Genomic DNA, 26769 nt, shown 5'->3' with positions numbered 1-26769 from the left:
ATACATATAAAAATAAAATTATCATAATGTATAATTATTTTCGTTTTTTGTTATTTCTAGGATTCAGTAAATATTTGAATTTTTAATTACATATATTCAATACATCAAAAACGAGAAGAATTTTAATAAGAAGTGCATTTAAGTGCATTCCTATAGTATTGCGGAATTGCAATAATTCTAGTTTATTGTATGATATAATACAATTCAGTTTATACCATAAGTACTAATTGCTGAATTGTTTTTATAATACAGCATTATTTTTTACAAGTTCTTCTATCAGCAATACCATAATATCCAAAATGTAATACGAGTATTTAATGTAGAACTATACTGCAGTAATGTAGTTTTTGCAGAACTCTCAATTCTTCAATTCTTTAATTTCAAGTTTAACAAAATTTGAATTGAGTTTGCTCAAACTTAAGTTAAAACGATTTTAAAAAATCTTAAATCAAGTGTTGCTCATTTAATTTTAATAACAAAATTTTTGAGTTTAGGCATATTTATTTTTAATTTGTTTAAATTTATTTAAGTTTGTTTCAGTGTTGGTCGATATTCGCCTTGATTTATACTTGATTTAAGATTTTTACCGAATGCTTCCACAAGTTAGGAGGTTTCGCCTACGGTTGAATAGAACTTATAAATGAAATTTCAAATAAATTGGTTGGATATTTTCTTCAAAATGATCAAAAATGTAAAACAGGCCCGCTAATAATCAATTTCCCGAGGCCTGATATATCCCAAAAGTTGATTAATCTGTGTCATAGCCGTAGTAAACTTACTTACGAGCCGAACTTGAGATACGCAATTGCACAGACAAATCAATAGACCGACAGGTTGCTTAAAATAGTTTATTAACGCTTTCTTGGTATGAAGAAGTGTGTTAGCACTGAAAACTCGATATTCAAAATTTGTTGTCGTCACATAACCTACCTACCTTATTATAATATATGCAATGTAGTCGGTAAAAATGCATTCTTAATTCTCATATGTACATTGTACAGTACCACTTATTATCGGTATAAAATGTATACCGATTTTCTGTACCACTTATTATTATATCTTGCACCTTTGTGAAGGGTGTATTCATTTTGGTATGGAGTTTGTAACCATTTAAAAGAGTCGTCTCCGATATAGATATATACATATATATATTCTTGCTCAGCGTGAAATTCTGCATTGATTTAGATATGTCCGGCCGTCCGTCCGTCCGATCGCACGATAACTCAAAAACGAATAAAGCAAACGGTATCGAACTTTGACAAGTTGTTTGTTTTGCGCAAACGACGGCTGCTATTGTAATTGAACTAATTCGGTCAACAGGTTCGGGTAGGTGCCATAAAACTCAAAGAAGTTTTTTTAAATATTTCAAAAAATAATAGAGATATTAATATCAAATTTTGCTAAGATGTATCCAATTACACTCCGAAAGTTAATGTTAAATATTTGAAGTTCGGCAGTCGTGTGTCCACTTATAGGTCATACATAATATCCCCGAAGTTTCTATTGATTGATTTGACAGGTTCAAGCAATTGCCATCTAGCAATCAAATTTATTTCTAAATATTTCAAAAACAAATTTTTAAACTCAGATTGTCAAAGTGCGGGGTATTATTCAATCAGTTTATACCGACCTTAGTTTAGTTGGGAAATTTATGCCAAACGTTTATCGCAGAAGTTCATTTTATAACATAAATTGAATATTATGAAATAGTATTATTGCACTACAATTCAGGTTTAGGTCAGACGTAATAAAAAGTCAGTTCGTGTTTAAAGTCAGTTCAGTAATTCTCATATCTAAGCCGAATGGAATTATTATATAGTATATTGAATTGATTTGATGGGACACGAAAACATGTGAAAATGCGATCATGAAATAAGCATGTTGTTGTTGTATTATATATATAATTTGTTAAACAGGAATATGTTGTCATTCAAATTCGTATATTAAATTTACATTTTTTTTCGATTCTTAAGAACACACCGATTTTAAGAATTGAAAAAAAAATTTAAAGAACCATAACCGATTCTTGAAATGCAAAAAAATATTAAAGATTTTTTTTCTGACCTGGAGAACTTAAACGGATCTTAATTATCACCTGCATTTTGAGGTTAGCGACTACATATAAAATTCCTAAGTATACACAAACTTATACAATAACAATTTATAACTATTTCAACGCACAATTTTTGTCTCCAATGTTTAGTTTTCTATATAAAAGAAAATAATTGTAATTCTGTTACATTTAGGCGCACAACAGCATTTCCGAGTTAAAAGAGAAACGTAGCTAGTATTGTTGCCAATTTATTGCAAATATTTGTCTTTATAAAATGCATTCGAATTTTACTTTATTTTATCAAAATTTTTGGAGTACATCTTAGGAAATAAATTTTTGATTTTACTATAAGCTAAGATTATAAATCATGCATTGCTTCAAACTGAAAGTATATAACATATTCAGAAATGTTCGAACGTATTGTGCAACTGGAAGACATATTGAAATTTGGATGTGAAAATGTTGGAAATGCAATCATTACCTCAGAGAAATGCGGAATGTTAGAGAATATTATTTGACCAATTTTAAATTATTTTATTTTGAACGTTTTGATTTTCACCTTACGAAAGCCATATATTCAAATCAAATTTTAATTTTATTAATTAAAAATTTTTTACTTAAATTAATTAAACTCCCTCTATATGATTATAATATATAATCACCCTATGTAAACTATAAATAATTATAATAATTTGAAATGAATTGGATGAACCGATAATTCAAACGTGATGTGCTGAAAATGAATTTAATGCAATATATAGGAGTAGAATTTTATGCAATATATACTTTGTCATAATATATAATATGTATATATATATATATATATAACTGAATCACGAAAATTATAGATAAGGATTGTTATATTTTAAAATTATTTTTAATGCAATATAAAATATTTATAATATTTTACAAACACATAAACACACATCTTAAAAATACAGACAATTAAACTTAAATATAAAAATGGTATATTATTGTTATGCCATTAAGATCCTACCAATATAATATATATTTGTATACCTATGTATATGAAAAATATAAAATAGAAGAATTGCAGTAACTCTATTTGTAAGTATAATACTTGCACTCTATGTAAGCGTATGCATAAGAAATGTATACAAAACAATTTATACAAAATAGGATATACAAAAAATATTACACAAACACATACATAATACATATTGTATATTCATGTACAATATATGCATAAAATAATTTATAAACATTCATACTCATATATTGTTATACGAGTAAATTAAAATACACAATACACAACACAAAAGCAAGCAACAAATTTTTAGATGTTTTCTTCTAAAAAGAAAGAGAAGAAGAGGAAAAAAAAAAAGAGAAGAAGAGAAAAAAAAAATAAATAAATAAAATAAAAGAAGAAAAGAGAAGAGCGGTGGAGGAGGTTTTTGTCAGTGTCCTGTCATGTCAGTCGTCTGCATGCAATAACTGAAAATTAACAATTTTTTTTTTCTTGTTGTTATTTTTGAGTAATAGAGAAAAATTCTCTGTGTATTTCTTATTTTCTTTTCTTTTGTATTTTTGTTGTTTATGTTTTCTATGTCTGTTTTTTTCTTTTGTTTTATTGTTGTTGCTCGTTCTTTGTCTCCATTTCATTCCAGTTTATTTTTTTTTGTGTTTTTCTCTTTTTTTTTATTTGTTTATTTTTTTTTTCTCTCTGTATATAAGACTGTGTCTGTGCAATAGTTTTATTTTTTTTTTTGTTTTAGCTGCTGTGTGTTGCTACAACACTTTTATTGCTAAAATAGTTCTCTCTTTTTTTGATTTTATAAATACTTTTTGTTGTTGTATTTTCTATTGTTATTATTATGGTTGATTTTTTTGTTGTTTTTTTGTTCTTGTTGATGTTTTACTGTGTGTATTTTTATTTATTTTTCCTTTTGAATTTTTGTATTGTTGTTGTTGTTTTTTTTTTTGTTATTTGGTGAGCTTATAACTACTCTACTAGATATTGAAAGATATTTAAATCACTATGAAAAAAAGACAAAATTCCTTTGCTCTTTTCTTTTTTTTTTTTTTGAATTATTTTGTACTATTATAAGAATTTGTTCTATTTTTTTTTTTTTTGTTGCCGCTTTTTTAAAATTTTTGAACTGTGTATAGTCACTGTCGAAAAAATTTTTAGTAGCGCTTTTTTTAGTATATTGTGTGTGTATTATTATTATTTTTTTTGGTTATTGGTGGCGAAAACATTAAAGAAGGAAAATTTAAATAATATTTTTAGATTTTTAATGATATTTTTAGAATTTAAAACGGCAAAAAATAACGTTATTTTTGATGCACTCATATTTAACGAATAAATTTTAAAAATTTTTATTTGATATGAGTGAATTTCAATATTATTTTTCTTTTAAATTTGTTTCGTATATAAAAAGTGAATATTTATAAAGTAAATTTTATTTTAATTTTAAAAAAAAATCCAATTTCTTGTGATTTATTTTTGATTAATATTTAAATATAACTTTTATTAAATTGACAATTTACAAAATAATAAGAAACTGCAATTTGTATATTTGTTTTAATTTTATTAATTATGAATTGATGTCAATGAACTTTTTGGTAATTTTTTATATGCAATTATCTATAATAATAAGAGAAATAAGAAGAAAAACAGAAAAGCAGTTACTGTAATTAAGAAAATTATATAATATATAGAAGAGAAAATGCAATTATATTTTTTTCATGTTTGTAATTTTTCTATTTTAATTGCAATTTCATTAAATTTTTTTTATTTTTTTTGTAATTTAAATGCAATATTTAAAAAATTGTAAGTATAATATATGAAATTTTTTATTTATTCGCAATTTCTATTGATGAAGAAAAACCTTTTAAAAATATGCAACATTTTGCTTGCATATTTTTCAATTTTTTTTTTTTGCCTTTCTTATTAATATTTCAGTAAATATACAAAATTTATACAAGGATATTTGACTTTTTATTGGAAAATTTCTAGAAAAAAAGAATCTGTTTTTTTGTTTCTAAATATCTTGGAAAGTATGCGCAAATTTTCAGAAAAGATTGAAAAATTTAAAAATAATATTGAAAAATTTAAAAAAAATATAATGAAATTCTAAAGAATATTATAATTTTTATTATAATAGTCATAATTATAACAATTATAATTTGCACATTGTTATTTTATTAATTTTTTGCAACTTTTAAAAATAGATATAAAAGAAAAAGGGAGAAAAATTTTTTATTTGCCCCTAATGATATGCAATTTTTTGTAGAGTGTAATTTTTTTGTTTAAATTAAATTCTATTTACCGCTGCAACTTAAAAAATTTAACAGGAAAACAGCTTTCATATGAGCATTCCATTTTACTAATTTATTTATATTAAAAATAGTTCTTATATTTATTTTTATGCAAGTTTCTTGTAATTTTTGAATTTCATATTTTTTAGTAAGATTTTTCTATTTTAAAATAGAAAATTTTTTGCTTTGTTTATATAAATTTAACCTAGCCTACTTAGTCTAATTAAAACATACAATGAATTGAAAAATTCGCTAATTCGGTATTAATACACAATTCAGCAATTCACGCTTATAAGGTGAACTGAACAAGGATATATCCATAGTTTACTTATAGCCAGTATGTAACTGCTAAACAATATTGCTCTCCCTTTTAGATATTTTTTCTTGTTTGTGGTATATGTGACATTTCCAATCATGACAATTTTAAATTTTCGTCATTTATTTCACCCAGATTATTTAAATATAATATGTTAATCATATTTTAGAAAATAAATAAATTTTTTTAAATTTTTGTTTTGTGTAATATTGAAGAACTAGAAAAAATTAATTTATAATAAAATCATATCATAATTTGTTCTCTGTGTTCCTTTTCGTCTTAAAGTCGCATAGATAATGTAAGTAGATGTAGAAGACAAGAAACACAGGTACAAAATCCCCTGAAACTATGCAATTGAAAAAAGAGTTTTGTTTACTTTTTTTATAAAAATTGTTTAAATAAATTATTTATTAGGAAAAAAATTAAAAACCAAATAATAATATCGCAATATTACAACGTCAATAAAACACACACAAAAAATTTTAATTCAAAATAATTCAATAATGAACTGCTAAATAGCACTTCACAATACAAATTTCGAACGGTATGTTCGACTCTTTTTATGGTATTAGATTTCCAGCGCCGTACACGTGTATTAGTTTGCAAAATCGGGTTGTGATTGAAATAGGTTCTAAATGCGCAAGGTCAAAGTATAGCAAGACTAAGTGATTATTCTTAGAACGTTTCTGTCACAAAAATTAATAACAATAGTGATGAAACTCAAATATAATATCAGTGTATTTGCAATTTTAACATTATACATTTGTCATTTTATGCTAAGTGCACACGACTTTTTGTATAAGAACTCAAATTGTATCAAAAGAAACTTATATGAAATCAAAAATCATAATTTAAGTAGTTTTTTTTTTTCATTCCTTATTATTCCACTCTAGGGAGGATAGGACTTTAACATAGATTCTCGAACTTTCTTCGTTTTGTACCAGAATCTTTATTGCCGTCCATATTTTATTGGTTAGCTTCAATTTTTTTTTGCACTCTTCTTCTCCATTCTACTCCTCACATTTCTTTGTTCATGGGGCTTTCATTCCAGAGTATGATGTGGTACTGATGTTACTATATATGGAAGTCTTAAGATTTGGCTAATGCATTTGCATTTTCTTCTCACTTGAATTTCTATTGGATCTTGTCTTATCATGAGCAATAGCTCCAGCTTCATAATTCCTTGAGGCCAAAGCATCTTGCATATCATTTTGAGACATTCATTATAAATTTAAGTAGTTTAATTAGAAGAAAAAAAAACAAAGAATAAAAAATAAAATTATTAATTAAACCATATTCCAATTTGACTGACTGCTTCATTTCGCAAATTTATAAACTTTCAAAGACGCTCCTATGTAAAATTTTATTAATTTGTTTTATATTTAGAATATTTTTTGCGCTTCACCATAAAAATTGCATTTTAATTGTGTTGATAAAAATTTTATAGGTTACCGTATATACATTTTATTATATCTGTATACGTATTTCAGTAATTGCTTATTAACATTTCAATAATAAAGCTAAACTAAAAATGAAACTAAAAATTATAATATGAAAATTATGAAAATAAAATTTTTAAAAAAAATTACTGCAAAATATTTTGGAAAATTTCAGTCAGAAAAAAATTAAGAAAGTGCAACGTGTGCTCAAATAAATTTTCAAATATTTATATTTTTGTAATATGCACATGTATGCCTGTATGTGTATACTACAGAATGTATATTAGGCACAAACACTCACAAATACATATATATATATATATGTATTCAAATTTTAATAAAAAAAACTTATATATGTATATATATATAAGCAAAAGCGTGCATTCATGTAAAATATTCTGGCAAAATATTAAAATTATTTTGCATATCGTTTCTTTAAATTTCTCATATTAATTTCAATACACGTACATATATATATAACATAATAAATAAATAAATAAACAAAATTAATTTTTTTCTTATTTTTTACAATCGTTCCAACCACACTCACTGTGTTTTGTATATGAGAATATGTGCAAAATATTAAGTAAGATTGTTATATTTTTATATTAATAATTAATAAGTGCATCTATGGTTGTGAATGGTTGTGAGAGAGAAAGGATATTGAACTCTCAATTATAATAATAATGGTCTTTGAATAAATAAGAGAGGGAATAAAATTGAGACGACAATATAATAAAAAAAAATATTTCTTTTTGTTTTTTTTTTCATTTCAAATTTTATTTTTTTTCATGGTTTTCAAAAACAATTGTTTTTCCTTTTTTTTATGTTTTATATATGATGATATGATATATATGTATGTGTTTATTGCAAAATGTACATATATTATGTAGAATCTCCTTCTCTATAACAAAACTTTCCTCTTCTCTAGGTAAAAGAGAGAAAAATATAAAACTCATATTATGCTTTTTAAATAAGTAATCTGCTCTCCTCTGTCATTTCTCTTTTTTTTTCATTTCTGTCGCTCCAACATCATAGTCCCTATCTATTACTCTTGCTTTTTTTTCTCTTTTCTCTATAATTTTCTCTCTAATTTAAACACCGCATATATCCTCCTCCTCCTTATTTTTTTTTATTTCTTTTTGCTTTTCAACATTTTATCCTTTTTTTTTCATATTTTTAATCCTGTACCTATACCAATATTTAAAAACAGAAAAACCATTTTTGTTTTGTTTTAAATTTTATGGATTTCTGTATAAGGGTTGCTATATAACAAAATTTTTTCTTGTTGTCTTTTTGCCATTTGTTTGCATTATAAGAGATTTTATATTTATTGTTTATTTTCTTATTGTATGTTCGATTGTATATTGCTTTAATATTTTTATATATACACATATATATTTATATACGTATGTATCAAATAAAATTTCAAAGTTTCCACCAAAGTAAAATTTGTTGAGTTCATGAAAAAAGAATAGAAATTACTGAAAATTATTAAAAGAGCCATAAGTTAAGCATACCATAATATTAGATTATTGAAATATACCAGTATTAAACTCTGCATTCTACTAACAGGTTCATTGCCTCCCCTATAATTAGTGTTATGAAAATGGACCTGTAAAAAGATCGGAAAAACAAGACCTCAAGTTATACCGTAACAATTAACAATTTTATTTAAAATACGAGGAGAGATTGAGTCAAATTTGAAATAGGCTGATAAATGAATAACATATCCGCGACATATTATCTCTTACCCATGTGTTGGTAATTCATCTAAATTGGGTCTGTTGTTTTCCTAAGGACGAAATATGATATGGGGTTTTCCAAAGAAAGCAGACATAGTGCAAACTTGACAAAATTTTTTTGTACAAACTCAATCTGGTTAGTAATGAGCAAAAGAAGCAGGGTGACAAGACTTGCGACCTTTTTACCATATCTATAAAACGAATTGATGGAATTTCTTAAACTTTAATATTTGAGCTCCGGTTGTTACCATAAATTGCTGAAGAAGTATTTAAAACGCAATTTCATAATCTTTTGGAATACTAATCTAGACAATATATATTGCGTTCGGTTATGAGCTAACTACATCAGGTTTTTTTGTAAAGTTGTATTTGCCACAGCAAAAATATTGCTAAAATTTAATAGAACATCCAATATATTTTTTAAATTACTTTCATTCATGTGCCAAAATATTGTATACGTTAACATATTGGTCGAATTCATCAGTTGATTCTGTGAGCTAATTAAAATAAATAAATATTTTATGATGGCAAAGCATTTAACGTTAGATATCCGCATTTATAGAAATTTGAAAAAGTTTCACTTTCGGAAATATAAGATGTTGAAAATTCAAATCTTCCAAGATTCAATTCAAGAAAATTCAAATCTTCCGAAAAATTCAATTCCGAGAGGCGATAAGACTGGAAAGTGTATGGAGGTGGAAAAAATGTTTTTCTTACGAATTAAATTAATAGTATCTAAAAGCAGTTATTAATTTCAGACTCCTACAATTTGCCGTCTAAAATAAAAAACAAATTTTTCATACGACTTTTTTAGGACTTCGAGTGGCTATAACTTTTAGATCGGGGGTGATATGTAAAAAAATTTTGTTCTACGTTAAATAAGTTTATAGTAAATATTTAATTGTGCATTAAATTTCAGTTTTCTATCCCAAAAAGTGTCGAAATTTTGAAACGGACAGACAGTCGTGGACGGATGGACGAAGTGAAACTATTAAGTACTTTTTCAAATTTGTTTTTTAGGAATGTGCTAAAATGGCACCTTTAAAGAAATTGTCTTTGGATTTGAGTTCGGAAATTTAATGAAAATTTAAATTCACTGTTATCTATTCTCTTTAAAAAAGTATACGTGTGGTCAACTTTTTCGAAAAGATTGGCAACATGTTTACTTTTTTGATTTTGCCTCTTAATATTGAAATTCCAATTTTATGGAATTTTTTTTGAAGATTCAACTAGAATATCATTAATCATATATTGCATTCAATATATTATTGATTCTAAAGATGTCCGAAAACCGATATAAACAAAATATTTCATGTATTCTTTGCGGAATAATATTATTTTAAATGGTTTTAGAGCTGCAATTACACAATATTGTCGGTAAATTGACAATTTTATTTACGAGTATGACATTTAACAGTTAACATTTATGATAGTCAGCCACGCTTAAATGACAGTAAGTTTAAGTGATTTTGGCCGTTTTAATGCATGCAAAATTTAATTGATATTATATTTCAATCGCTTAAATGAATTTCGGTTAAGTGTTTTTTTAAGAGCCATCTGATTTCAAGCACAATAAAAAAATTTTACTTATTACAGATAAGTGACTTATGGATAATGTGGAATTTATGAATAAGTGACTATTTTTTTTTTGGAAACATTTTGTGAGGGGCGCTTAATCATGGTTTATTTTAATCGTTCTCTGTTCATTTGATGTTGACAACTGGAATGAATTGTACGTGAAGTGTTAAAAGTAAAAATAGAAATGAAATCAAAAGGATAAAAACATCCTTTATTATTACTTACATACACAGTGATGTGTGACATTTGCTTTACTAACAATATTGACTGTTTTTCGTTGTAAAATTTTTTTCTGTGTGTCCATATTTTTTGTTTCTTGTCAATGGTTTGTTGTTGTATATTAAATTTTTTGAATTTTTTTTTTATTTGTTGTTTACAACATCAATATTACAAATAGTATATATGTATACATATTGTTTGAAAATCATCTAATGATTTTAGGAGTGAGGGTGGTAAGGGTGAGATAAAGGTTTAAAGACAAAAATAATTTTTTATATTTGCAATTTTTTCATTTTGTTGATTGTATTTGATCATAAGGATGAAAATTGTAAATTATTTTTCTTTTAATATTGTCTAGACATTTTATATTTTGTATTTCGTTGTTTTGTTTTCTGTTTTATTTCTGGTGTTATACTCTTTGTTATTATATATTGTTTAGGATATGCTCATACATGTGTTATTGCACATAATGTTAATGTTAAAACGTGAACAGTTGTAGGCAATATCATAAGAGAATTTTCTAAATATGTTGTATATATAATAAATATGTATAATGGGTTTATAATTAACCTTGTATCCATTATAAATATAAACATATATATGAATATAAACATATATATATGTGTATACATATGTATATATATATGTTTAAATTATTATAGCAATGTTTAAAGTTCAATATATGAAAATTTTGTATATATGTAATATTAACGAAATTTTATTTATACTATTCTATATGATATAATATATGTTTTGACATTTATAAATTTGTATACATAGTTTAATTTTTGGTACATATAATATTAGACTAAATTGCTAAGGCTAAGCACCAATTTTCATGCAAATTAATATTGCACGAAAGAACCAAAACAATCTTCATTTATTTATGCGGCTATCAGTAAATCGCCATCATTTGATGAGAATAAAAAGCTAATCGTGGAGAGTTAGTCAGCGTTAGAGTTTATTAGTATGAGAGACACAAAGAATTTTTTAATTAAGTTTGGATTAAGAAAAACAAGCAAGAGTTGAACCCATTTTAAATTCCTAGCAATTCAATCCTTACCAATAACTGTAAAACTTAATTAAAATACTTAGGGATGTAAGAGAGATATACTATTATTAAACCTATAATTGATTAGTAGTTTCGAGGATTTATTCGTATGTTAAAAAGTAATTAAAGTCCAGTTTTAATTAAAGTCTAGTTTGTTGAATTAAATTTCTTAGGACTTATACTTATATATAGAATAAAAATTTCATACAATATTACTTCACTAATTTTATTATTTTCTTATATATTTTATTTATTTGGAGAGAATCCTTGTGTATTTCTGAGAATCTATAATAAAATTATAGAGTAAATTTTTTTAATTTGTTTTCATATGCTACTTGTTTTTTGATATTTGCAAATGTTTGAAAAAAATTTATAGAAATTTTTTTTTAAATCGCTTTACTTTCGTTATATATATTTATCCCACAGGATGGTCCGGAACTGGTGTTAAAGCCTATTGGGGGGTAATTTTATGGAGTTTTTTTTTAGGGAAAAAATTATTCGTATAGAAGGGAAGAAAGGGGGGGTAGAACTCCAACCTCTACCAATTAAAGCAGCTATTACTCGAAAACGTTATATCTAACTTAAACCACATTTACTGTTATATAAATTTCTTGATTAAGAAACTGTGAACATTACATTAACATTATTATTGCTCCAGCAGTAACAATTTCGAAGCAATAATTATAGATATTTGCCACACAGAATTTTTTTGAAATTTTTTTAGACCCTCTGTAAAAACTGAATCGTAATCAGTTCAACTACAAGTTCAAACGCAAATTCTCTTTTCCAAGAAAAATTCCCGCATGGAATAATCCCTGAAAATTTTAACACCAGTTCCGGACCAATTTCTAAATACGCACACGTAAATAGTTTTTAATAGTCTAAAAAAAAACTCATTTTTCTTTTCTTTTCTTTTAAAATTTTATTAAACTAATTTATGTATATAGAGATAACGGAATGAAACGTCCATATTCACATTTAGATGAAAATAATTTATATTTACAACATCTTCAAAACCATAATAATAAACAAAAATTATATAATCAACAAAATAAGAAAAAAACTTCTCATTATCAACAACAACAACAACAACAACAGCGTCAATCACAAATTAATAATTCAAGTTCACAATCTTCAATCGAAAAAATACAAGGAAATCACAATAATCGTCAACAGAAGCAGAAAAATTTAAATAGAACAACAACAACAACAACAACAATTACAAAATCGAATTCATCTAATCATAATTATAACAATAAAAATAACAATAATAATTTTAATCAAAGGATTGAGAAAATAGAAAAGAATGAATTAGAACAACAACAAAAACATCAACAATATAATTCTGAAAAATTACCATTATTTGATTTTCCTTTACAAAAAAATCATCCATTTTTTTTAGATGTATCAACACAACAATTAGAATCTAGTTTAGAACAAATACATGATCGTTTACAAATAAATTTATTACAACAAGCTCATATCATAAAAAAGCAAAAATTTCATACTAATATAAATAATAATAATAATAATTATAGTACCAGTAATCAACAACAACAACAACAAAATTATCAACAATTACAACAACAATTTTATAATTTACAACAACAATTACAATATCCATTAAAATTAAATTATTATAATTTTAATTATAATGATAACATTAATAATATAAATAATGTATTTATAAATGATCAATTAAATTATAATAATTATAATGATATATTAGATGAATTACAATTACAACAGCAAGAACAAAATCAATATAATAAACAGCAGTATAAAAATAAAAATTTTACAATAGAACAATTGAAAAAGAAAACTCGTCATAATAATTCAAACAATAATAATAATAATAATAATAATATAAAATTAATTAATTCATTACCATCATCATCGCCACTATCGTCATCATCGATATTTCCAGCATCATTTTATGATGAATATCGTAATTTTGATAATATTAATGATAATAATGATTTATTAATTGGTATTACAAATCGTATTAAAGAAGAAATTTTATCAAATTTTAAATATTTTGATTATAAATCATTATCGAATGATGATAATACTGATAATGATATTGATAATGAAAATTTTGAAAATAATAATGAAAATAATGATTACAACAATAATGATAATATTATAAATGATAATTATAATTATGATCCAAGTGATAATAATAATAATAACAATAATAATAATTTAATAAAAGAATCAGTAAAAAGTGCTCGTAAAAATCATGAATTTATGGATAAATTGAATGAAAATTTAAATAATAGTAATGTAATAGTGGAACAACATCAGGATAATAACACTAAAAATAGTAATAGTAATAATAATAATAATAGTAATAATAATAATTATAATAATACAAATTTTAATGAAAATTTTAAAATAAAAATTGAACAAATTGATGATTATGATCATGAAATGATAAATAATGATAATAATAATAACAATAATATTGAAACAATACAATCAACTTCAAAAATAGATTCAACTACAACAACAAAAATAACACATGTAAAAAATTTAATAACAGAAACATTATCAAAAACATCTACAGTTATTTCCACTTCAATAGCAGCAGCTACAGCAACTACAACAACAACAAAATCAAATTTAAAAATAATTTCATCATCAACAACAACAACAACAACAACAACAACATCATCATCTTCATCATCATCATCATCATCTACATCATCATCGTCATCATCAACATCATCATCATTAATATCACCAAAATCATTATCTTCACCAATCAGCAATAATAATAATAATAATAATAAAAATAGCAATAATAATAATGACAAAAAAGATAATAATAATTATAATGATTATTATAATGATATTGAAATAAAACAAGAAGAATATAAAATTAATAATGATAATAAAAATATCAATAAAAAAAGTTTACAACAACAGCAAATATTACAATCAGATAATTATTATGATAATAATTATCAAAAACAATTACAAATAAATATTAATTCACAATATCAAAATTTATATGAAAATAATAATAATAATTATAATTATCAAAGACATCAACATCAATATCATCAACAACAGCAGCAATTATTAAATATTCAAGAAAGCCCACATCAATTAATAAATTATAATAATAATAGCAATAATAATAATAATAATAATAACAATAATATTACACCAGCAATGCAACTGCAACATCAATTAAGTATACAACAACAGGAATTAATTCAACAATTACAATTAGTTCAAAGGCAATATTTAATGCATCAAGGTATTGCATTACAACAACATCATCATCATCATCATCAACAACAACAACAGCAAGCTTTTAATTCTCAAGGTAAATATAATTAAATAATGTACACGTACATACATATACACAGGGGGATTCGTTAAAGAGTACAATATTATATATCATTGTTTAGGGCATCAAAAATGGGTAAAAATTTTGTTTGAATCTAGTTGTTAAAACTCAAAGGTTTCCGAGACACAAGGATTTCAACGAATTTTCACGAATTTTTACTTTCCCAAGCCTTTTTGCTTATAATTTCCTTTCTGAAAAAGATAAAGGCTTGAAATGAACAGTTTCTGAAAGGGCTAATAAATAGCTTGAAAGCAACATATTACTTGATTTTGTATTTTATGTACTTTCGGAATACGATGCGTTCAAACTTTTAAAAAACACCAATTTTTTTTTCCATTTTGTATTTTTATATACAGAAGTAAGTACTTAAAGCAAATTTCTTTTTTGTGCATAAAATACCGATTCTCTTGAGAAGATTGAAAATTATAAAATCTACTAGCAGTTTTATGCTTCCCGTAATTGGTCCTATAAAAAAATCGGAAGAATGAGACTCCTAGTTAGAGTTACAAATAACAATTTTTTTTTCAAATAAGAGGAGATATTAAGTCAGATTTTACATATAAGCTAAAAAAGAATAGCACATCCGCAACATCGCTTCTTTTACCAAAGTTTAAGATTATAAAATAATGCTAAAAAGCCTTAAAATTCCAAAAATTTTAAAATTAAATTTTCTCAAATGTACAAATTGCGAGTTATCTGGTTCTTGTTACAACAAATAAGCGATATATGTTTGGGAGATATTAAATATCATGTATAAAATGCATTCAACTACCTGTATTTATGTATGTTAATATGCATATATTATTGAATTTATAATGCATATTATAATGAATTGTATATGTATATATAAATATTATACACTATATGATTATTTTATATAATTGAGAGGTGAAACTATAAATTTTTATTTATAGTTTTTCTTTATACATACTTATGTATTTTTTTCTTTTCTTCTTTTTCCCAATTTTCTTTATCATATTATACTTTCTTTCTCAATTTTCGAGAATGATCATTATTTTTTTGTTGCCTCTCTCTTTGAATTGTTCTGCGTTGTTCTCTACTTCTCTCGCTTTTGTTCTCTGCATTTTTTATAGAAACGGTAAAAATTTCCTTTATCTCTCGCTCATTTTCTTGTTTATTTTATTTTCCCTAATGTAAATTGGGAATATTTTGTTTTAAATAAACGCGTGATGCATTAATAAACATGTAAATCAAATTTTTATTGATGATTTTATGAAAACGAAATCGAAAAACAGAATGATTTTAGAAAATATTAAAAAACAAAAAAATATTTTAAAACATATAAAATTAGATAACTATAACCTGAGCCCTATTACACCCTACAACTTTTAAAAATTATAGAAAGTAGTTGGTGCTTTATCAAGATTAGAGTCCAGATATTCGTCTATATATTATGAAAAGGTTATTACGCTACACCTTTGTGAATGGTATATTAACTTTGATACAGAGTTTGTAACCACTTGAAGAAGTCATCTGCAATATGGATACGTATATTCTTGCATATATTCTTGTTCAACGTAAAATTCTGCGCTGATTTAGATATGTCCGTCCGTCCGTTCGTTCATGCGATCGCTCGATAGTCAAACTTTCACAAATTGTTTCTTTTGCCAAGTACGTTGCCTATTATAATTGGACCAATTCAGGCAACGAGTTCGGGTACCTGCCACCCAATACCAAAAGGTTAATTTAAATATTCGGAAAAGTAATAAAATTAGGTTCATGAGATTTGGTAATTGTGTCCAATTATAGGTCAGACATATCGATGAAGTTTAGAGATATGGTTCGAGGACTTCAAATAAAATCATCAAAACTAATTCTAAATTTTCAAGGTTTCGGATTTTCCAAGGTACAAGATATAATTCTATCGATTTAGACCATGCTGAAATGTTTTTTTCTTGTATGAATTTAATATTTTAAAATTTTATGTATGTCGGAAAAAGTGTGAATGAAACTCATTACAAATTTACTCATCAATTCTGAATATCCAACTAATCTTTGAAATTTTTATAATGGTGAAATTTTTAACAAATTTGTCGAGTTGGTATTAATTGTTACACATCTCCCCCAACTTTTTCGTAAGCGGTTTATGCACGATAACAAAATAACTAAGACTGATTAAAAGAGCATAAAACAGTAAAAAAATATATTATAAAAGTGGAAATAAATACAAGAGAGAAAGCCAAAGGTGTAAAATTCACTACCACTTCATTGGATTAACCTCTTCAAAAGAAATCCACGTTGAGGTATAAATTTAATAATTTAATTAATTTATTTAATTAGTATTTATTGGAATCTAATTTAATAGTCTATTTCATAGATTTAATCGTGAAATTCAAATTATGTTAAGCTTCTCTCATTTTTTTTGTCTCACCCAATGCAATCGTTTATATGCTCTCAATATACCGTAACAATTCTACTTGCAACGCATGTCAAATGAGGCTAGCCAAATCTTTTCCAAAATGAATCCTTTTATTTCCCAACAAAAAATTTTAATTTTTATATATTCTTTTAAAAATATTAAATATATTTTGTATCTATCTATATATATGTAAATAATAATTAGGGTTGATGAAACCTTTACAACTTGATTTTGAGTCACAAATGCAAAGAGTTATATCACCATTACATCATATGGCAGTTCAACAGCAACAAGATATTATTCATCAGAATTCTCGAGAACACGATCATAATTCACAATATTCATATGATAATAATAATAACAATGGTAGTAATAATCATAAAATTAATAACAATAACAATAATAATAATGACAATCATAATGATAATGAAAATTACCATTATATTAATAATCAACAAAAATATATGACTTCATCAGAACATGATTATCATAACAATAACAATAACAACTGTAAAAAAATTAATAATAATAATAATAATGATAATAATAATGATAATAATAAAAATTCAGTAAAAACTAATAAAAAAAAATACAATATTAATAATAATAATACAACAAAATCTGGCAAAAAAAATAATGATAATGATCATGAAAATAATAGTAATTATGAAAATAATAATAATAATGGTGATAATAATAATAATTGCAATGATAACAATAATAATAATAATCAAAAAATAAATTCAAAAAATGAAAGTGATATATCAAATAATTTAGATAATAATGAAGGAATATATAATGATAAAAATAATAATATCGAAGATATTAATGTAACAAATCAAAATATAAGTGAAAATAATAATAAATTTATTACTAGTAAAAATATCAATAGTCTTAATAATAATAATAATGATAAAATTGAAAACAGTAATTGTAATAATAATACTAATAGAAATAGTATCAATTTGAAAAATTGTGAATATATTAAAAGTGATAATAGTAACAACTGTAATATTAATGATGATATTGAAAATGTTAGTAATAATATAGAAAATAATAATAATACTAGAAATAATAAATTAAAAACTAATAATAATTGTAATAATAGTGAAAATAGTAAAGATAATAATAATATTAGTAAATGTAATAATAATGATAGCGATAATATAAGTAATGATAGTGATAATAATAGTAATAACAATATTGAAATGATAGAAGAAACACAAGAAATTTATATGAATTCTTTGATTACAAATAGTAGTAATGACGGTAATGATAATAATGTAAATAATAATAGCGAAAAAAATGAAAGTGATAATAATATTAATTTAAATAATAATAACAATAATGATAAAAATAATGAAAATATTAATAATGATTTCAATAATAGAAAAATAAAACATAATAATGATATGTCAGATAAAGAATTAGTTCATAATAATGATATTATAATAATAGGGAAGACAGTACCAATATCAACACCATCACCATCATCATCATCACCATCAGTATATTTAACATTAAATAATGATAATAATAATTCAACTGTAAATGCAACAACAACAATAACATCAAATATTAATGAAAATAATAATAATAATGAAAACGAACAACAAAATAATGAATTATCAACAATAACAAATAGTAATAATAACAATTATCAAAATACTGAAAGAAATTATTTAAATTCTGTTTCTGGTTTAGAATTAAATTTGAATCATACAAACAATAATAATAATAACAGTAATAATAATAATGTAAATAATAGTAATCAATCATCATCTGTTTCTTCAATATCATCTACATCTACATCATCAGCTGCTATTGCAGCTGCTATTGCTACAGCAGCAGCAGCAGCTGCTGCTGCTGCAGCTGCAGTTAATGTTACAACAACATCATCAAATTCAAATGATCAAAATAATATTAATAACAATAATAATATTAGTGATAGCAATAATAATATTAATAATAATAATAATAATGATAATAACAGTAATCATAATCATCGCAGTGATATTATTAATAATGTTAATAATATTGGTATTAATGGTGGTGGTAATGGTAATGGTAATATTGGTGGAAATAATAATATTAATAATATTAGTCAATATATCGATTTTGATTATCCAATGTTAAATACAAATGATGTTGTAACAACGCAAATTTCAACAAAATATTATCATCCATTATATTCTCATGGTATGTGTAAATGGCCTGGCTGTGAATTATTACTTGATGACATAACAACATTTGTAAAGTGAGTATGTGTTGGAAAAACAAACAAAAAATTACATTTTTTTTTTTAATTTTTAATTAATCTGTTTTTTGTTTTGGAAACGAATTTTATTACAATATCAAAACATTTAATTAAAATAATTTAAAGCTTTCTTTCAGCAGACAGCATATTAAGATTTTACATTCAAAATTATCTTACAAATTTACCTCTTTGCCTTGTTTTCAGTGTAAACAGTAAGTGTCTCAGACTATATGACTATAAAATTGCAATAACATTACACATAGCTGCAATATTCAGCAATATAAACTCATAAGCTGAATATATTAATATGCGGTTGATAGTATTGTAATTTTAAAAACATGAGACATTTTTTTTTAAATACGAAATCTTTTAAATGATTTCGAAGAAAAAAAACACAATTTTTCATTTTGAAGAAATTTTCGAAGAAAAAAAGCTCAACAATTCATTTTGAATTGTTGTGCACGGTTTCAAAAACATTTATAATTCCATGTAATTTGAATTAAAATTCGAAGTACAAGAGAAACGTTTTCTTTTCGACATCTAAATTTCATTGCAAAAACTCTAACTTCAAAATTGCAGTAATAAAGTATTTATACAAAATTCATCTTATAAATTCTTACTGCTGAATTATCTACATTAATACCTTATTGCTACAATTCTGAAATTATGCTATTTCAATACATAATTAATAAATTAACATTCCCTGAAATCCGAATTGTAATAATACTGTATTAATGAAGAATTCAGCTTACAAATGCCAATTGCTGAATTGTTTTAGTGATACTGTATTATTACAATTGCGATGTCAGGGAATTTCAAGCTCATTTGTATAATAGTAATACGGTAACATTGTAATTTGGATGTCAAAAAACGTATAAATATAACAATTTAATAAATGAAAGTAAGTAACAAAATTTTATTGATCCAAGGTGTTTCCAACATGAACTATGAAATAATTTATGAAAATGGTTAATAACTATTTATTCTATATTTATTGTATAATTATATGTAAATGATTTTTTTTGTATAAAGCATGGGAATTGAACTAAAACTTTTAATTATTTTTAAGTTTCTTTAATTTCGTAATATTAATAAAATAGTTGTACACATTTGTAGTCACCACCATATGGCAAATTTCTTTCGAAAAATTTAGATTGTTTTATAATTCGAGAGCAAAGCTGATTTCTTTCGAGAGCAAAGGATTTCCAGAAATATTTATTAATTAACGGAACACAACTATTTTAGTACTATTATGGAATTTTAATAATACTGTTAACAAATAAATCTTATTTTATTTACAGATTTACATTATTAATTTTTTTTTATTAAAAAATTTCCTAAAATGAACACCAAAGGCATTGTTATAAATTTTTTTGCTCAGTACTATAGCTATTTTAAAGTTACTGTAGAAAACAAGGAGTGCTCGTTAAAATTGGGATATGAAAATTCCACTATACATCATATATGCGTCCCATATAAAATTGGTAAAAATTTTATCATTAGCATCAAATTAATATCAATAATTAGACTTTGCGAGATTCTTTATAGTATTGCATATAATAAGCCGTCAAAATTTGAAAGTATTATAAAAATAACTGCAATGAAATCTCGAACTATTTTTCAATAAAAACATTCCTTATTCTTTAATTGTTTCGTTAATGTTTTTTAATTTCAATAACATTGTGGTTGTTATACACAATTCAGTAATTAACGGTTGTAGGCTAAAATTTTATTATACAGTCGAACAAGCTTAATAATAGAATTTCTGATTTTAACAAATTATATTTAATAAATAATAAATTAACATTATGTGAAATAAAACGATCTTATAAAAGATGTTTACATACTTACTTTGAAAATAGCTAAAAACGTTTTTAAATGATTAAGATCTAGACAGATAGAAAAACAGAACACAATGTTCTGTTCATATATTTTAAGACCAGCTGTCTAGATACAACTTAAAGCGTAATTGACAGATATTTTAACAGGTACATTCTTAATAAAAATGCCTTCACATTCAAAAAAATTACCCAAAGAAAGTTTGTAAAAAAATTACCCACAGAAGTTGTAAACATGAAGGTTTACACTTTTTGCTTAAAAAATAAGGAATTTTTCTTCGGGATTTTTTTGTTGCAATTTTTTTTTGCCAAATTTTCAATTTGTAATTTTAAGCAGGCGAAATTGAATGAAATTAGGCGTTTTGATGTCGAGAATCGCGTGATTTTAAGAGAGTTTCTATCAAGCGAGTTCGAATATGTTAAAAAGTATATGAAGTTTTTTCTTGTCAAAAATTTTGTAAATTTAACCGAGCTGTGATATTAAACAGGGTTGATATTAAGGGTGTTTGACTGTAATGCCGAAATTTTAGAAGTCATTGATTAATTCGATATTACGTTATATAAAAAATTATTGAATGAAAATTTATTTTATTAATCAGTAAAAATTGTGATAAAATTTAGTTTATCTATATACGTGTATATATATCGCGCATTATGATTTGAAAAAAATATAAATTATAATGAAGGCTTTGATTTCATAATCACAATTAGAAATTTTTGGGCATCTTTACCGAAATGCAGTAATAACGTGAATTATAACTTGTTCAACAATAATAATATAGAAATTTAATTTGTGCGAATGAGTCAAATTGATATTAGATGTGCATTTTCATGGAGACGCTCTTTATGTTAAGTATATTATGAAAACAGCGAAAAAATATCCAACGTGACTTTAAAATTACAGTAATATCGTAGATGATATACAATTCAGCAATTGCAACTTATAAGCTGGATTGTGTATAAAACAACGTATTCGCATATTTTTTACAATTCAGTGTATTTTTATATTTAACATAAAAATATTTTGTATTTTTTGAAGGACAAATAATGTTTTATATTTTAAGACCAGCTGAAACGAGTAGCAGTTACAATATGGAAGAAATCTACACTCTATATCAAATGGTAATTTATTTTATGTTTGTGTTTTTATGTTTAACAAAAAAAAAAAAGAATGTTATAAAAGAAAAAAAAATGGAAAAAAATAATTTTAATTGTAAACTTAATAATAAAAATAAATAAATACAAAAAGTTTTGGGAATAAAAATTGGATATTTTGTGTTTTATTAACTTTTATTAATTAACTTACGTTTGCATAAGGCTTTTAATAAAAATTTTAAATACTTACTTTTAAAAAATTAAATTTATTAATTAAAATACGCCATTGTAATCGGAAATGTATAAACAGCAATCGCAAAAAGAAAGTAAATTTTTTATAACTTATTCAGCCATTTGACACAAACTTTAATTTTATTATGGGTGAATTTTCTGTACACAAAGCTTATTTTACGAATCAACTTCGAAATAACGTTTTCCAATAAAAGATGGCAAAATGTTTCTTTTTTTTTAATGTTAAATTGTTATAATTTTAATAAATGTTAATATTTAATATATAGTAATCATATACTAATATTTAACTATAATGTGCAGAAAATTTACCTTACAAGCAATTGATTCAATTTTCGAAATTTAAATATTAAATTTAAATACAATAAAGTAAGTGTTTCTTCTACACTATTCAGCATTACAAATTATATTGAATATAATGTGGTATATAATATGGCAAGTACAATCGAATACAAATCTTAATATATACTTAATTTATTTAGCTACACAATTTTAATAGCCGAACAAATTGAAATGATAGTGGAGTTTATTCCAAGTATCGAATCACTAAATGATATTGATATTTTTAAAATTTGTATTTACATTAATAGTACCGGATTTTTACAATTAAATATCACTTTTATTTATTAAGTAATCCGATACTAAAATTAAACCTTAATTTTTGCATTTAAATGTATACGGTCGTTATTTTTGGCATGATTCAGCATAACTACGTGTGTACTTTCCTTCAAAGCTGAATTCTAATAAGAATTAAATAAGAACTAAATTGCTGAATTGCTTAATAAATCCTTTTGTAAACGTAAGATTTACTAACAACATACTAATATTGATATAATTAAATCAATATATGTACAATATGTATATATAGTGAATGTTCCGTAAACTAGATTATATACTTTCGAAGCAGAATATAACAAAATGGACCCAGGTAAACATAAATTATTAACGAGTTTATACTCATTTAATTATCGATAATTTTGGTTTAGTTTTGAATTTATGCAGGATTTCAAAGTTAAATTTAGCCAACCAACTACATAATTATGTTCCGTATTTTGCTACCATAACTTTGAGATTTAATAATTCTCTTTGAAAATTTTTCTAACATATTCACATATTTTAATATGAAAAATTTGAGTTTAAATGTATGTTAATATAATTAAGGTATTTTGAGTAAATAACTGTTAGAGTGGGAGAAGTTTAAAAAAAAAAAATAGTTTTAAATTTGTTTTTGTTTTCAAATTGTTTGGGAAATGAAGCAAAAAATCCAGAATTTCGATTAATATCATTGACGGTCGGAATATATAAAGAGAGAATTTTACAGGAATTTTTAATTGAATTAATCGAAATTTCGATGCTACATGTTAAATTTTTTTTAAGGAGTAATGAACTATAGAGTTTATTAATTTGAAAAAAATGGGACAAAATATTAAGAGTTGCTTCTATTATTTTTATATTCATCTAAATCTTCATCTCATCGAGTTTGCTTCGAGTAATATAATCGAGTTTCGGAAATTTATTTAATTTATTTTATGAATACACATAAATAAAATAAATTTGATAAATTGTGTATAATAAATATAATAATAGGCATAGTATATACAGTGGATTAGGCAGTGGAAAATATTTTGTTTATTCAAAGAAATTTCTTTATGAGGGTATACAAAAACAATTTTTTGGCTTGAATAAGAATAAGTTCGAAGTAGATTTAAATTAATAAAATATACATTTTAGCCAATTTAGTATTCACTTTATAAATTTAATTTTAAATTTTTTTGATTTCGGATATTATAAAAGTTTTTTAATATTCTTGAAATTCCACTGTATATATGGTATGTGAAAAAACGACTACATACAATTACATATTTATATACATAATTTATTAATTTATATATGCATATTATGTACATATATTTGGTCAACAAAAAAATTTATTACATATATTTAGTTTTCCGATTTAGTCAAGAAAAAAATTTATTGTTAAATTTGCAAAAAGAAAAAAAGAAATCTAAATTTTTCAAAATTTTATGTATTTCCAAATTTATTCAATATTAATTTTAAGTATATATATAAGAATAAAAATATATAGTTTTCTTGACAAAATCGGACTTTCTATAATACCCTTGGCTTTTTTTCTCCTGAAACTCCTGTCATTATAAAAACATATGAGGTAAGTAAAATATTTTAAAAATTTTTATATTTCAATATGCAAAATTTATATTTTAAATAATTTGAAATAAAATTGAAATATCATGTTAACTCTGTGATATCCGTGCAAACATGTTACCACCTATAGGTGAAGGAATATGCCACTATATCTTATCGCCTATGTGTGAAGGAATATGACTATATGGGACCGTTATGTAACCGATTTAATTACACTGGTTCTGTTTTAAAGGAAATAAAATATAACCCCCTCTGAGTTATGACCTCTTTAAGTGCGTAAAATTTGAATTTTCAGCGCTTTATATATTTCCGAAATTGTATAAGCGTTTTCAAATTTTTATATAAGCGAACAGGTAACAGGAACAAATATCTATTTGCATACAAAATTTTAGCTTTCTATCTTAAAGGTAATCACAGAGTAAAACTAGTTAAAATTCATTTTTTCATTTTAATCTCAAAAAAGAGCCGTACAACGACTCATGTAGAGCATATTATTTTACATATTTTAAAGCATAAACAATATATTATACAAAATGGATGATATTAGAATTGCAAACAATTCAAAGAATATAAAGCTAAGTTAAAAAAAAATTAAAAAAGAGTTGAAAAATAGAAATTAAAATTCATTGAAAAAGAAACGAATATTATAGTACGAGTATTAATTGCTGTATGCTCTAACATTTGTTTTTTCAAAATATGTTTCAAGGAACTTAGTGAAGAGTTTTTGAGTTCTGCATTAAGGTCATTGTATTATCGTATACTAGATGACATTACTGATTCTAATCCTCTTAGATTGTTATCCACTACTGCGTATCTTAATTGGTTAGAGCTTCTCGTATTATAATGAAGAATTTCATTATTAGTAATAATTTTCATGTTACTTTTAATTAAATTTTTTGTATTTTTTATAGCGATGTGATTTGTAATAGATAGGAAATTTTACATATTTAGACTTTAGTAATATAAATTTGTTTTTTTTTTTTTTTGTGTTAACTGTGAGATTGTGAAGACACATCCATTTGTGTATTATTTCTGTATCTAAATTAATAAATTTTCTTAGTTCTTCATAGGCGTTTTTACTATACATAATTACGATGTCATTTGCATATAGAAACGATTTGCTATGTAGTTTCAAATTAGAAAAACTGCTCATACCCTGAATTACTCCGCAATCTATAGATCTACCTTATAACATTATATTTTCCCCTTGTGTATACTGTTTTCAACTGTTGACAACTGAAATAGTATTTTTAAAAATTCTTGGTTAAATAAAAGTAAACCTATGCTACTTTTTTAGATTTTGGAATAGATTCTTGAATATTCATTATTACATAAAATAGAGCTATTATATTTCAGTTTTTGCTAAAGCCATACTGAAATTTTCAAACAATTTATTTTATAATTATTTTAAGATCATTTTCTGTTAGGTATGTCGTAAGCTGTTCTGCAACACAAGTTTCTATAATCTTAGCTATAACCGTAGATATTGATATTAGTCTAAAGTTATTTATGTTTGCTTTCTTGCCTAAATCTTTGTAAATCGGAACCACTTTATTTATTTTCATTGCATCTGGTATCCAACCTTCTTTTAACCTTCTTCTTCTATTTACAAACGTTATAATTGGAAAAGCTAACTCGCTTATTAAATATTTTAATACTCGTTATCGGGATTTCCTCTACATCCGCAGAATCTGTCTTTTTTTTCGTTTTTCAATAATCTCAAAATTTGTGTCAAATTAACTT

The 26769-nt window shown here is 24.0% G+C and overlaps 1 protein-coding gene across 1 annotated transcript in view; it reads left to right on the top strand.

Annotated features, from left to right (window-relative positions):
- The first annotated feature begins 18502 nt into the window (after window positions 1-18502).
- Window positions 18503-26769, top strand: part of LOC129606301 (uncharacterized protein DDB_G0286591) — an 82772-nt gene continuing 74505 nt past the window's right edge. Inside the window, exon 1 of the mRNA XM_055516557.1 lies at window positions 18503-19681. Within this exon, the coding sequence (XP_055372532.1) occupies window positions 18633-19681 (1049 nt within the window). The 5' untranslated portion in view covers window positions 18503-18632. The remainder of the gene's footprint in view (window positions 19682-26769) is intronic.

This window comes from Condylostylus longicornis, unplaced genomic scaffold (assembly GCF_029603195.1).
Source record: "Condylostylus longicornis isolate FDR11 unplaced genomic scaffold, ASM2960319v2 ptg000003l, whole genome shotgun sequence".
NCBI classification, from domain to species: Eukaryota; Metazoa; Arthropoda; class Insecta; order Diptera; family Dolichopodidae; genus Condylostylus; species Condylostylus longicornis.
This window is presented reverse-complemented; position numbering and strand designations above follow the sequence as displayed.